We start from the raw sequence: 16066 nt of genomic DNA, 5'->3' as shown, positions 1-16066 counted from the left end.
TCCAAAGATGCTTGCAAGAAATGTGATTCTAAGTAGAGTGCATTTTAATTATAGGACTCAAGGTTTCCCAAAAGAACAAGTTCGTAAGGTTAATTGCATCCTATATGTATTCAAGAACACTCTTGATTCAAGAGTTAATGCTTGTGTGTAAATCAAGTGAGAACAATGTAGATTTTGTAAGTCAAAATGTATTTTATGGGGCACTAAAGTTGTTGAAGGGAGGAATCTCCAAACATTCAAAAAAAATAGACTAAGGGTTTGTTTGGGACAACTTTCTCACTGCTTTACTCTGTAGACTGCAACCACGGTTTCGTTTAATTATTGCTTTCTTGTTGCTTTCTCATTTCTACTTGAAAATTTTTGTGGTTGGAAGTTGCTTTTACATCTAAAGTTGCTAATATATCGCAACTTTAAGAAAGCAACTGTTTTATTTTTTTAATAACATATTTGTAATATCCAAAGAGTCTTAAAAAAGGTTAATTCCCTCACAATAAGTTCACAATCACATTTACAAAACGCTACAACCTTCCCAAACATCTACTTAATATGTTAGAAGTGATATCAAATCAAGACATAGCTTACGGTATGTTTAGGATGGCTATAACATTTTATAAAGGTATTTGTGAAGTTATTGTCTAAAAAATATTTTTTAAAACTACTGTGGATGTTATAAAAATACTCCTTTTTAATCAAATAACTACTTTCTACAAGCTACCACACATTAGTAACTCTGGTGGTAAAAAGTAACTTTCCACCATAGAAATATATAGAAAGCAATGAGATAGCAACAAGAAAATAGTAGCCATATGGAACTGTAGTTGTGATCTAAAAAGCAATCTAGTGAGAAAGATATTCTAAAAGGGCCCTTAATCTTGTATTGTCACAACCTGGCCAGCTATGACCAAATACCACACATGTTATACTGTGTCTGATCGTGACAAGAATCATAAATTGACCCCAAGATAAAGTTGAAGAAGTGCTGGAAAAAAAATAAACTTATAATTTACACACACCACAAGGCAGACTGAATATAAAATAAAGTGGAAGATTATATATCGAAATAATTTTTCCATGTAACATCCAAAAATAGATATACAATTTGAGATATATCTACAACAACACTTGGAAACAAAGAGAACAATAAAATGAAAGCTAAGCCTGCAAAATTGAACTAGCCAAAACATACATGCAACATAGGTCAGAGCCTATTATCGCACCACTCAGCTTGCTTCTTACCTTTTTCCTTGACATGAAAATGGAAAGATGAAGCTTAAACTAAATCAAATACAGATATTAAATGCATTTCAATAACTACTGAATGTGTACAAAAACTTATTTAAATATAAATAAATACCTTATAACAAATAACTGATAATCCTCAAGCTCAAATTTTCAGTATATACAAAAAAATTTGTTCTTCTATATTCCAAGCCTCATTCACATCTTCATCTAAATACATAACATAGTACAAATAGCATCAAAATAGAACTTATAATGTGCCATTGGCACAAGAATATGAATACATAGTATAGTGCATATAATATCTTATAGAATTTATAAAGTGCCTTTGGCATCAAAATCTGAATATATATCATAGTACACATAACACAAAATAAAATAAATACGAATGGCTGCATCAACAAAAACAACACCAACAAAGACTTTCATCAACAAGATGATCAAGTCAAGCTTCTTAGACATCCTTGCTTCAAAGCCTTAAAATTCATTAGGTGTACCATAAGACGTCTCTTTTACGTCATCCGTCCATTTAAAGTACCCGCAGTTATATTCCGTTTGATTATTCATGCACCTATAAAATTGCCTTCTAGAATTAGGTCCACGATAGCAAGTATACACCGCACACTTCATGTGACAGTGGCAGTAAACTTGAGAACGTGGGCGTCTGTCTTTCATAGGAGAAGAATTTGTTGAACTCATTTGTAACGGCGCACAATTTATCAACAAATTTGGAATATACATGAATAACATTGTGACTAGTTTTATACAAATTTGAAATGTCATTAAATAGTTACAGATGAAGCTATTAACCAAAACTCCTTCAAACGATTGGTTCTAAAATTTTTTGGAAACACTAAAAAAGGTTGAGTGATCTACAAGAGAAGTTGCAGCTTTAATCGGGAAAAAAAAAATGACAACACTGAGATGACAAAGCTCGCAATAGGAGTTCAATATTGACAAAGGTGAGCAAAAGTACAAAGATCACCTGAAAGACACAACTAGCAGTAGGAGCGGATTTTATCGGGATTTCACTGTTGTTTTCGTTGAAGATATGCCAACTGGTGGTACAAAAAGCAAGCAAAGGGAGGAGTTCGCTGGGAAGAGCACGCACAGTTTTAGTTATGCGGGAGGAGCCAGAGGAGCACGGAAGTAGCTTGCGTGGTTAGGAATTGATGTAGCTTTCGTGGGAAAACACTGCTCACGCGACGGAGTGAGGTTTTGCGGCCACGGAGTGATATTTTTGATTTTATGTTTGTATTTGAGTGATATAAATGAAACATTTAAGTTTAAGATGTTAAATATATAATATGGGTGTTATAGAGTAGTATACATATATGTAAATCCCCTTTTTTTTAATATCTATCTTCCACTTTGTCCTTCAGTGCATCGTCTGGGACGCCTGCACAAAGGGTCAAGGATCCAAAGAGGAATTATGGCATCTGCAATGCATAGGGCTAGGGCATCGGCCGCGTTGGCCCTACGCGGCGTTGAAGCTGCTGTTTTGGTGGCGGCGTCGGCCAACTTGGGGAGGAGGGCTTTCGCTTCGCTCGCTGCTGGCACCGACATCGTCTCCGCTGCTCCGGGCGTATCCCTCCAGAAAGCGCGCAGCTGGGACGAAGGCGTTTCCTCCAATTTCTCCTCCACTCCCCTCAAGGACATCTTCGAGGTGCTTGTTGTCTCCTCTCTATAATTCTATTTTTGTACTTTTTTTTCTAATATTTTGTGTCGTGATTCATGGTTTCACTATTCCTACTGTGGTTTTCCAGGGAAGGAAGGTGGTTATTTTTGGATTGCCTGTAAGTTTATCTGTCCCCCTTTTGTCTATTTATTTATTTTTAAAATTTCCCTGATGCTTCGAATGGTCAATTGGTTTGCTGATTCCTTTTAACTATGTTTTTTTTGGGGCACCTTTTGTGATTATTATGTCGGGTTGTGGTATTCTATTCAAGGAACATGCAATTGAGATTTTGTTGGTCGATGGCCAGGAGAGATGGCCGGCTATTGTTGTGAAAATAAACCCAATTGTACATTTTTTTATTGAATAATTGTTTGAGTCTCAGGCCTTTTTGAACTAAAATTTATGCCTCAAACGAGTGAATTGTAGAAGAAATTCAGTGCAAAGAATGCTTTCTAAAAAATAGATATTAGCTTCCCATCACGCGGTCAGTCAAGTTTTTTGCTACAATTCTTTCTTAAAGTCAATTAAAGCATGTATTCAGATCTTTTCTAGGTAGTGGTAATTGTACAATGTGCAATTGCACTTCCTAGCCATCCAATGCTGATTGGATGACCATAATTGATTATACCAAGCTGCTTTAAAACCAACAATGATTTTGAACCAGTTTGGTATAATCAATCTTCGCCATCTAAAGTGCATCGGATGGCTAAGATTATTTTCACAATGTGGTTAATATGAATATATTATAGATACAATGAATCCTTATATGTTAATCAATAAGTGGAGGAAATGTTCATATTTTGTAGTATTTTATGTTTGCTACATATCTTTAATAGTGTGTGCCTTCGGTCCGAAGCTTTCGAAGGCCGAAAACTATGTTGAAACAATTAAAATTAGGGACAAATAGTTGAACGCTTGGAAACAACCGAAACTATTAAATTTCATAGTTGAGGGACAAGAGCTTTGTGCAATAGGTGACTCCCGTCTATATAATAGAGCAGGACAATGTTTTAATGAATAACTAAATAAATGCAAGCACTTTCCAAATATAAAGAACTTTTCTATCTTGACATTTTTCCTATTACAACACTCCCTTATACACTTGAGCGTGTATATTAATCATATACAATTTGTTGCATATGTTTGAAAATTGAAGCTATTTGAGAGCATTGATAATGATATCACCACTTGTTTTTCGTTGACAATATAAACGATGATCTTCGACAAAATCATGTGCATGATAAAGTGAGAATCAACTTTCATATGCTTAGTTATTTTTATGGAAAGATTGGATGTCTGGTAATATAAATGGTAGCTTGATTATCATAGTTTAAAACCATAGGTTGGCTAACAAAAACCCCAAATTCCTTAGTAAGGGGTTTTTCTCAGCATCATTTCTTAAATTGAGTGGGTCATAACTCTTTTTTTTTTCTTTAGCACTAGATTTGACGACAACTATTTTCTTCCTACTCTTTCAATTTGCAAGATTTTCACCAACCAAGATACAATATTTAGAAATTGATTTTCTATCCAGAGGATTCAATATAATCAACATTTGGATAAGCCTCATCTCTTAGGTGCTTATTGCTTTAATGGACTAGTACTTTAGCATGAGATATCTTCACATATTTTATAATTCTTAGGACAACCTCTCAATTACTTATTTGGATTAGGCATAAGTTGATTGACTACACCAAAAACAGAGAATGTATCAGGTCTCGTGGCAGTCAAATTGATAAGCTTACTCAAAAAGAATATGATAATGAGAGAGATCTATTTTATCATTAGCTAAGTCAAGGTCAGGAAGGTACTTTGGGCTCCTTAGATATTTTGTCACAAATATTTTTTGAAAGATATTACTTTATTTTAACAATGAATAAAGTGTCACTTCGAGTGAGAACAATGCAATCAATATACATAACAAGAATAACCATGCTAGGTGATGACTGTTAGGAAAATATATAATGATTCAGAGCATGACTGTAGTCTGACATCACCTGGAACATTGTGTTGAACCAAGCAATGGACTTTTTAACCATTATATAGCATTTTTTAAGCTTGCCTATCTTGTTTTTTCCTTGAGCAACATATGCAAAATATTGTTCCATATAAAATATATCCTCGGAGAAATCTGTTGCTACCATCTAGTTATAGCATAGGTCATCTTTAATTACTGACATTAGAGAGAAGAAGGCAAACAAATTTTAAATGTTCAGTTGGGAAGAAAATCTCAAAATAGTCTATGCCATAGACTTGAGTATATCATTAACAACAAAGACCCAAATAAGTCAAATGAGCTTAACCCTAGGAGTGCGTGTAACCAAATATCATATATGATGATCAATAAGAGAACTCATTTAAGTGTTCATTGCATGTTCCCATTTAAGGTTCTTTAGATCTTTCTAACATGTCCTGAGAATAAAGTTAACTGAAAAATACAAGGCAAACTAATGAAAAGAAGAGGATAGATTATATAGGCCATATAAGAGTGAAGTGGATGTTTGATACTTTGGTGTTTACCATTTTGTATAGCAATATAAAGATGTAGAACCGAAGGCACAATTTTAAGCGGATGCTTAGCCATAGTAGATGAGGAGGAAAGTGCTTCAATAAGAGGCGAACAAGGTGGTTTGTGAGTATAAATGTGCAAGGAAATAGAAGTAAGTATTGGGGTTATAGATGCAAGTGAGTGGACATATGAGCATTTTTCATGCCCAAACCCAATTTAACCCTTACACTATTGTAGATTATGTTGATTTAGGGTGGGCATATAAGGAGAACATTTTCACTATCCAATGTATAACACATTCAGATCTGTCAAATAGTTCCTTCAAAACCATGGTCATTTGAGTTTTTCATATTTCAGTTTGTATACACAGCCATTAAATTTGTTACAAAATAACGGGTAAAGAAACATAAGCTTTCTTTTAAAATGATTGTAATGTTTGTAATCCAAAAAAATAGATGTACATAATTAAAAAAAGAAGCACATATACATCAAAACATCATGCAAACATATCGATCTTCATGCTATATTATATCAATGCCTTCCTATTTCCTGAAACCAATGGCACATACAAGTGAAAATACATTAAGAATAAAATCCAGTAGGTCATATAATCTAAATTCAATGTACAAAAAGAAAGGACAAAGCACATTCTTACAATGTCATTATATTAAGACATTATTCATGCATGCTATGCCTTGCCATGTTCATGTATGTTGCTTCTTGTTCATGTTCATATCTCATGTTTTATCATTTGTAAGCATGTGAAGCTAAGTACTTAGAGCATGCTATACCACTATTGTAAACATGTAAGGAGATTATGCATGCAAGTAATGCATACTTCGTACCTAATCATTCCATGTAAGTCATGAATTGACATGTTCATTCATATCTTACATAGGATGAATCATCACCCATCATATCATAGTCAACACAATATGCTTTCCAAATTAATGCCATGGTTGCCTCCTTGGTACTATTTAATGCCCTTGGTGTCTTCATTCATTTAATGCCCATTAACTACACATAACTTGGACTCTTATGTGCGTACTATTGATTTCTTTTGTATACGTTTAGGGCAGTTTCCTCTCTATCATTAATATAATCAAGTTCATCAACTTGCCTCCTATAGGGATGATCATACATCTACCAAATTGTGGAGCTCATGGACATTCTTCCCTTCGCATAACATACACATCATTTGTGCATCCTTCATTCATATCTCATGCACAACATTTCACAATATTAAGAGAACACCTGCCATACACATTGGTGTATGTAGAGCCGTGCATACACCATGATAACCATTTCAATCATATGATATCTTAGATGCCACATGCAGGTTCATGTAGTAAATTGTGTAATATCTCATTTATCTCTATTGAGGCATGTAGGATCACATGTTCACCATCATAACCATAAAAGAATGCATGCATACCATTTGCACCCTTGGAAATGTTTTGATGCATGGTCGTGCATGCTATGCCATATATGGATGTTGACTTCTTTTTTGACAAAGTTTAAATACTGGCACCCAAACTATAAATCCCTGATATCAAATTGTCACCCTAGCCCTTGGATTACCCTAGTTAGGATTTTAGTCCCTTTAGAGGCATCATTATCTCATAAGCTTGATAGGTGAACCTAACTCCCTTAATGAACTAGGAGGATATATTGAGTCTTGGCTTAAAGTCTAACCTTATGCCTTAGACAATCCTAACCCTTATTAGGACTACCAGGACCCTAGGATACCCCTCCCCCTTGGGTTGATTGATGTCACATTGTTATGATCTTGTCCAATTGGATCCCTTAGCGGTGCCACCTCCTTGGGAGCTTTCTACCAATCTACCCCCATGCTTAGCTAACATCCCTTTTTGTGGTTATCCAATGCTATCTCAGTTGGCACCTGGTGCTACCTTCCCTTCCAGTAACTCTTGTTCTGATGCCATCTAGTCAACGTTGGCTTTGTGGTGACATCTTCTCAAGATCATCGCCCATGATGTGATCATTAACATCATTCCACACAATGTTATCTCTCCCGGCTCCATCCTATTAGCCTTTCAGGAATTCTCCCATTGGTAGAGCTCTATCGGTGTTTTGTCTTGAGAAGCCATCTCATCAACAACTTCTTCCAGGAAGTTTGATTTCTTGGTAATTACTCTTGAGAAGTTATGCTTATTAGTGACTTCTCATAAGAAGGCATTTCCTTATTTACACCCTATTTTTTCAGCCTTTAGTTGACATCCTGTTAGAACTGACTTATCAACTCCATCTCTTGTAGTTGATGGGTGTTTGACATCCATATTTCCTTATTAGTCCTTGGTTGACAACTTCTTGCCTTGGCACCTAGTATTGCATTCTTAGCACCATCTTATCTTGTTGACCCTTGGTCGATAAATTCTTACCTTGGTGCATGATGCTTTCTTCTTAGCGTCATCTTAATATGTCAACCATGACATCTTCACCTTGTAAGTCCTCCTTCTCAACCCCCTCTTTTGGTTAGCCTTTGTCATAGTCGAGTTATCCACACTATCTCATCCACTTTGCCTTGACATTATATGTTGACTTCTTGGCACCATCTTTCCTTGTATGCTTATAATCGGCGATTTCCTACCTTGGTGCCCTACAACTTCTTGCTTTTGCTGGATCTCATATTTTTGGCTCTTGGTGGACTTCCTGCCTGGGCTCCTGACTCCATCTCATGGAGTCATCCTATTGACCCTTGGCCAACGACTTCTTCCCTTGGCGTTAGCTGCCAACTTCTTGATAATGCTTTGCATTGTCAGACATGTCCCATGCCAACTAGTTTCTCACCTCATGATTTTCCTTGGATTCCAAACCATTTGTCAATTGTCAGTTTAATCTATTGTTAACACTTGATAATTAGATATCAATGTGCAGGCCCTCAAAGTTGGAATCCATCGGTGTCTACCTAAGAATGCTGGTCAAGATTAAAGAGGAAATATTTTCTTTGGCATATGGATCAACATCCAAAGCCCTTTTGGTGCCTTTTGGCATTTTCAAAGGGGGAAACAAAATCCTTATTTGGGGTTCTCCTAGCGAACTTGACTCTCCATAGCTTTAGACCTTTAAGAGCTATTTTCTATTGTCTTCCCCCTTTGTTTAGAAGAAAGGATACTTCGATTGCTTTCCTTAGGAGGAGCTACTCGGTGGCATTGAATTACTCTGAAGAACAAAAGCTCAAATCCTAGGACGTCAACAAACTCACGCGGCATGTATAATTGTTGATAACTAGCACCTTTATTCTTCTTTTGTTTTCGAAAATTAGCCCATTCTTTTTATTGAATTGCTCTTCTTGACCTCTCTTAAGCCATCATTGAGCCCCCCACTTGAGAAGCCTCCCTTCACTCAACTCCTTGTGGCAGTAGGGAGGTTTCACTACCCTTTAAGAGGTAGTACCTAGGCTTTTGTAGGTATCTATTGGACCCCATTGGAGGAGGGCCTTGTTGTCCTAATTAGGGGGTTAGGGAGCCCTAGTCGACAAGTGCTATGCATTAATGTTGTCGGCATTAATGTTGTCGTACCCCTACCGTTTCCTTTATTGCCTTTGACTTAGGCGAGATGTCATTCTAAACTAAGATGTTTTGTCTCGGTGCCTCAATTTCTGATGACTTTTTGTCGTTCTTTGGGTCAACTTAACATAGTTCCATTTTTGAATCACTTGCCATCTCTTTTTGAGACAATTTGTTTCCCCTTCTAAGGATCACTTGTCATCTTGCCTTGAGATAATTTGTCGTCACCTCATTTGGAGAAAACTCTATCTTCATGTAATGCCTGCATTCTAGGGCGCTGCCGCATGTCATCCACTGACTGCTCAACATATCGACCCCTTGACGGCAACTCGCCAACATTGGTACATGAACTCTTTGCCAATAGTGTTGTTATTAGAGACCTTCGCTCGCTTCCTCCAATGACTTAAAAAAATTCCTGTTCAACAACCTAACTTGCATGTACTTTTGCGTTTACATGCTGGGAGACTTGCGGCCCAACATCATCTAAGCTGTCAAGTTGGAATCGTGTCGTTTTCAATCTAACCATACACCTCACATGCAGCCTCTGGCCAAATAACCTACCAACTCCCTAGATGTCACTCAGGTCTCCAGCCTCGCCAGCTATGGGTCTTTCCCCTTTTTTTTAATTCTTTTATTTTTTTTTATTTTTTTAATTTTTTTTTTATTTTTTTATTTTTATTATTATTATTTTTTTAGGGTCTTCCCCCTTAAAAAAACAACTATCGTTGGCTCTTTTCCTAGAGCCATTCCAATGATGATCTATTGGTAAATTAATAAGGATTTGTGTACGAGGAAGTTAGTGAGAGTTTTTTGTCATTGAATATATTTAATAATAAAAAGTTACTGAAATCAAACTAAAAAAATTAATCTTATTATTGATAAAACAATCGAAACTATTAATACTGAAAATTTCATGATTGGATTTAAGCCAGAGCCAAAACTAAATTTTAAAATTTTGATTCTAACTTTTGATTTATCTCACCTACAATCTGATATGACATGAATGCTATCAAGTACCATAGGCAGGCTGGTGAGTTTTTATATTTTCCAGCCGTAGTTGCTGCTGTGCTCCTTAAACCCGTTTAAAAACTTTGTGATCTCATTTCAGTGTAGATGAGGGGTGTTGGATGGTTCCAGGATACATTTAGGAACATAATCTTAACTGCTAGCTTCATTAGTTATTTTAAAATCCTGGAACAAAGATGATTGCAAATTTCCTTTTAAGCACTGTGGGATCTTCCTAGAACCGTGTGACCTGTCTGCAGACTCTAATTGCGCACCTTATTCTCTGGCCTTGCTGAGTGGCATTTTCATTAACAACCTACTTGGGTGTGCTTCTTATTGTGAAGCGCAAGTCAAAACAACTATTTTTAATTGTTTTGTGGCCTCACACTTAAAACTACTTGACTTGGACTGCTCTAATATTAAACAATTTTATTTTTTTAGTTTATGTATACATGTGTTTTTCAATTGGGCTTCCCTGATGCTCTTTTCCTTGTGCTAATTATCAAATTATATGATGTTTATTTGTACGTATTGAATTTCACATATAATCTACCTTCACCATTGATATTACCAGGGAGCTTATACTGGTGTCTGCTCACAACAACATGTTCCTAGCTACAAGAATAGCATCGAGAAGTTTAAAACTAAAGGAATAGATTCTGTTATTTGTGTTGCTGTTAATGATCCATATGCTTTGAATGGTTGGGCAGAAAAACTTCAGGCCAAGGAAGCAGTGAGTCTCTTCCTCTTGTTCTTTATTTTATTAATTTGTAGTTGTTTGACGAAAATTCTTTTCATCGAAACTGAAGCTATATTCATTTCAACTCTCAAGCATATTCATTTTAGTTGTAGTTAGGTCCTGTGAATAATAACTAAAAAGAAAATTTTGATGATTAGTAGTAGTTTATCTGATTATTTAGTTCATTTCTATTTCCTTTTTTATAACATAGGAATGAATTTTGGAATCATTGCTTTCATAAATTTGTTGAAAGGCTTTTAATAACAATTTTGTTCAAACTTGTGTAATCTTCTATTTGGGAGGAATTCCCAGTTTTTTTTTCTCCTTTTGTAATTTCTATTTACTTGCTTAGATATTTTTTTAAAAAACTTTCCTGTGGCCTACTTGTGCAAAGTACTTATGCAAAGTTACTCATGAATGATGCTTACATGTATAACTATAGAGCACAGTTGAGTTATTTTGAATACATTGCTGGAAGCTATTCAAGTATATTTTCATCATGGTTCGATCAGTAAGTGAAGATGAATCATAAATAACATCAGATACTTTGCATCAAATGGCTATTGGAATGAAATGAAAGTTTGTAGTCTTATATTCGTGACAAATGAGATATTTCAAATATGTTTTATTTCCTGTAATTACTATGTATTAACTGTAGGTGGAAAAAAATTCTTACATGTTATTTCTACTTATGCCACCACAAATTTTAGATTGATTTTTATGGGGATTTCGATGGAAGCTTCCATAAGAGCTTGGAATTAGATGTGGATCTATCTGGTGCTTTGTTGGGGCGCCGTTCTCATAGGTACATCTTTACTATATGGTACTAGCAATATCCTTAGCTGTATATTTGTTTGACATGAAATGAATAAGGTTCATAACCACCTTTGGTTTCTGCATATTCAAATTAGTTTTCATGTTGCAAAATGTTGTATCTGTATTTGAAGTCATTTATAAGATGTTGAAGTAGGCTTCTATCAGGTAAAATTTTCAGTTATTTTATTGAGGGTTGAAAGTCATATTTGAAAGACTAAGCAAATAGAAATATAATATCTGCCAGACAATACAATCTATGCTGCTTTTTTTCTGTGTTAGCCTTCAAATCAGCTGAATATGACACGGTTATCTGTAATATTTATTTCTGTATTTTCACACACACTCACAGGCCTACATGTCTGGGCATATACTTATATAAGTTCGAGGGTCTATTTAAAGATGTATTTGACTAGCAAATACATGCCATCCTTATCCATATTTGAGAAAAAATGGATAGAATTGCAAGTGACATTAAATCCTATTTTGTTTTAATAAGAAATACAAATTCTATTAGATACTACTATACTAGGTTAATCTTCAAATCAGGTAAATATGAGACAATTATTGGTAGTCTCTGATTCTTTATTTTCACATACACTGAGAGGCATGTATAGCTGTGCAAGCTTATATAAGGTCATTGGTGAATTTAAAAATGTACTTCACTAGCAAATTCATGCCATCCTTATCCATAATCAGTACTTTTTAAATGTGACCTAGCCTGATAGAAAAATGAAATGAATTGCAAGTAACGTTAAATCTTATTTTGTTGTTCACATTGGTAATCCACTAACTCTTTGCAAGGCAAGTATTTCTTCCCAATGTAAATCCAAAATAAGTGTAAATAATCCCAAATGATAAAGTAAAGAAAGCCATTAATTGAAAGTTGAAAAGAAAGTCTGAGAACAACATAAAGTCACATAGGGATTAGGAGTCAAACTGCCAAAAGTAGAATTAAATTGTTACAAATTTGATCAAATCTAAGTCACATGTAAAACCAATCATAGAATGCTTTAGATAAAAAAGAACACGGATAGAAGTCATCAAAAAGATGATCCAATCTTCATGCTAGAATAAGAATTATCTTTCAAAAGTTATTGTCACAGCTTGCATTGCACTCAAAAAATTTATATTCAATTAGCAAACGCAAGTTCGAGGGAAATTTCAGAATTTTATTGAACCATTTAATGAGTTTTGCATGCCTAGAGATCTCTTATTTATAATCAAACCTAGACCACACCTGGTATAGAGAAAACTCGCTAGACTTGATCCTGACAAATAAGATGCTGCAATCTAATCCATGCTTTGCAAAAGGCAAAATCATAGCTAAACGGGGGAGATTCCTTATTGAAAGAAAGCAGGAAATCACAATCAACAATCTGCTATAGTTCCCAAATCAGAAGATTATGGTTTTTGCTATAATGCAAGATCAGGATTCAACTAGAAAGGTAACGCAACACTAACCAAACTTCTAGAATTCCACAATGACATCCTTTTCCAATTCAACAATTACAGCAAATCAAGTGACCAAAAACTGGAGACTGACATAACAAACAGAGTTCAAAAAATTTCAATGAACCAACTCTTAGATTTGAGCAAAACCATTAAACTAATGAAGAGAACACAATATGTTCTCATAGACACCATCATCATCATAGGTGTGTTACAAATATGAACTAGAAATAAAATTAAAAAAAAGAAATGATTAAACCAACATCAATGCACATGATTTGCATATTCATTAAGTATATGTTTTCTTATTTGCAGTAGCCGTTAAATCTATTTCCTTATAAAAAGAATCTAGTTCATGTAGTGTATGAAGATCTAAAGTTGAAGTTTAATTTGAAAAGAAGAAGAACACAAAAATAAATAGAGGTGAGAATCCTTTGTTTTACATATATGGAAAAAAATATTTACATGAAATACAGCTGAGCATAGAGTAATTTTTTGTTCACAAAAGAAAATGCAATAGCACAATATTCATCCATATACAAATCCAAATGATAACAATAATGAAAATGAAAAATGGTTCAAGAATTTTGGCTTACTTTGCTTTTTTTTTTTAGCATGTAATATTTTAATATGTATGTGTGGTAAATGGGCATCAAAGATCTCCACTATGCATAAAATCATTTAACTTGGTAATCATGAAGAGTGTGCATGCATAGGCAGCAACTACTGCAGTGTACATAATATTCCCTATCATAAAAGTTGAGGCTTTTAATCTTCAACCCGTATGACCTCATCTCAAAGCTGAGAGTGAGAAGGGCTTATAACTTATTTTTAAAAATGCAGATATAAAAAGAACACAAAGGAGAGGATAGAAATGATAAAGAAATAATGAAAATGAAATTATTGGGAGTTTTGAAGCATTATTCGATCTAAGGAAAATCATGAATAGAAAACTAAAAAACTTTAGATGGTACATTACTTCTAGTGTGGTTGTGAGCATATAATGAATGAAACTGCTATCTTGAAAAAGGTAGAGGAAGACCTCATAGTGATCTAGGGCTTGAGCTCCATCATGCTTATAAAATTAAATTAGCAAGATTATTCATATATGAGACAATATGGTCAAAATACAATAAATTTCTTATGTTTTCGATGCTCAATTTCCTTCAACATTTTTCCATCTCATTTAACTATCCAATATTTTCTCAACAATTTCACAGTTATTAATCATACAGATTATATCCAAACGGAACTTCATTTGAAGTACCGCTTATTTCGTGCAGGTGGTCTGCATATATAGTTGACGGCAAGGTTCAGTCTCTCAATGTGGAGAAAAAGCCTTCAGATTTCGAAGTCTCTTCTGCAGAGGTGATTTTGGGACAGATATAACTGACTGATCAGGCATTTTTCAGATCATGGAGTCTAGTGGCAGGGTTTGTAATGTTATATAAAAAATATGGGCATTTCTGAATGTGAGGAAGAATAAAGTCCTGGAATTTTTGTAACTGTTATCAGAGCATTATTAATACAAATATAGTTGGTGACATTTTTTTTGTCTGATGCTAAGCAGTTTCTTTTTTATAACTCTCTTGAAGGCAATTGGCATAAATTAAAAGTTTGTTTAAGGCTTTGTTTGGGACGGCTTGTTTACTGCCTCTTAAAATAACATTTTATTATAAATTTTTTAATTTTTTACGTAAAAAATTGTTTTAAGAAACAATAAAAAAGCCTTCTCAAATAAAGCCTAAGTGACTTTAAAATTGCTAACCATCTGAAAAAAGAGGTATTATCTTGAATCATTTTTTGTTATCATGCTAACATGTTGTGGAGAGTTATAATCTTTTTTTTATTTATGCCCTTTCTTTATGTTGCTCATTATTGGTGTGCTCTAAATGTTTTGATTTTGGAAGTTATAGGGCTAAAATTAATTTGTACATTTTATGGTTTCAATAGCAACCAAATTAATTTTAAAAAAAAGTAGACCAATGAACAAGTAATACTTATATTTGTTTCTACCAGTTTTTCAATAAGATCATCAATTCCCTTTAAATAATGGAAAAAAAAAAGCTCTACTATCAAATAAATAAATTTCATTTGATTAACAAGGATCAATAAGTTTAATGAATAAAAATATGAGGAATAAAATTGATAAGTATGATAATTGCTTTGTCAAAGTCCAAAAATTGATTACTTGCAGTGCAAGTATTTTATATAAATATAATGGAGAAATTATTCTCTGGGGAATCCGAACGGAAAGAATCGTTATGACTGTAAGTGTACACTGTGTACAAAAAGTTGATATATATTATGGGCAAATTTATACAGCATGTACACTCACATGTCAAAATAGTTTTTTCCGTCCGGACTCCGCACAGAATAATGTCTCTAATTAATGAGCAAAATAATGTAGACAAAATGCAGAGGATTTTCATTTAAAATTTAACTTCGAAGTCCACTAAATTTGACCATCATCTTGCTTGCACCATCATATCATTTTCATTATATTTTAGAAATATTTAGGCTTTACTTGATTAATGATAACTCCAACACATCTCTAAGAACATATTTTTCTTTATTGGAATATCCTATATCAAACTTCATTTGTTCTTTCTTTAATACAACATATAATTTATCTATGATAAACTTGTTAATAATTGCTTCATAATCAATACACTACCTTTGTTTCATTAAGGCATCCTCATTCTTCCACGCTTAACCAAAAGAGAAATTTTTACGTGCGAAATCTGGACTCCAATCAAAGTAAGTCACGTCATCATGTACACAACCTGTGTAAATTGTATAGGCGACATGCCCTATTTTGATTGGAGTCCAAGCGCCATCCGGATTCCACACATAATAATTTCTCTAACTATGAGCACTACTAAGCCCTTCAATATGCTTTAGATGCAAGTACTCATAACAAACTGACTTCTCTTGTAGAACTTTTTTCATCACCTATATTTAAAATAACATGATATAACTAAATTCAATAAAAAATTAACAGCAAACTTCTTTTTAATCATCAATCATAACATTCTTAAAAAAAATTATAATCATAACTATTATCAATATAAAATAATTAAAATACATTAACTCAATAA

General features: G+C 34.1%; 1 protein-coding gene across 2 annotated transcripts; it reads left to right on the top strand.

The window, feature by feature from the left end:
* The first annotated feature begins 2586 nt into the window (after window positions 1-2586).
* Window positions 2587-14519, top strand: LOC110103651 (peroxiredoxin-2F, mitochondrial). 2 transcript variants are annotated; one of them, XM_020832448.2, is made up of 5 exons: window positions 2587-2905; window positions 3006-3035; window positions 10536-10694; window positions 11411-11505; window positions 14249-14519. In XM_020832448.2, exons 1-5 carry the CDS (start codon window positions 2672-2674, stop codon window positions 14352-14354), a joined length of 624 nt encoding a protein of 207 aa, XP_020688107.1. In that variant the 5' UTR covers window positions 2587-2671; the 3' UTR covers window positions 14355-14519. The 2 variants fall into 2 exon arrangements, with proteins under 2 accessions (XP_020688107.1, XP_020688108.1); XM_020832449.2 differs by having other exon boundaries at window positions 2622-2905; window positions 14230-14519.
* The last annotated feature ends 1547 nt before the right edge of the window (window positions 14520-16066 follow it).

This window comes from Dendrobium catenatum, unplaced genomic scaffold (assembly GCF_001605985.2).
Source record: "Dendrobium catenatum unplaced genomic scaffold, ASM160598v2 fragScaff_scaffold_506, whole genome shotgun sequence".
NCBI lineage: Eukaryota > Viridiplantae > Streptophyta > Magnoliopsida > Asparagales > Orchidaceae > Dendrobium > Dendrobium catenatum.
The sequence above is the reverse complement of the archived record's forward strand: the minus strand, read 5'-3'. Positions and strand labels throughout refer to the sequence as shown.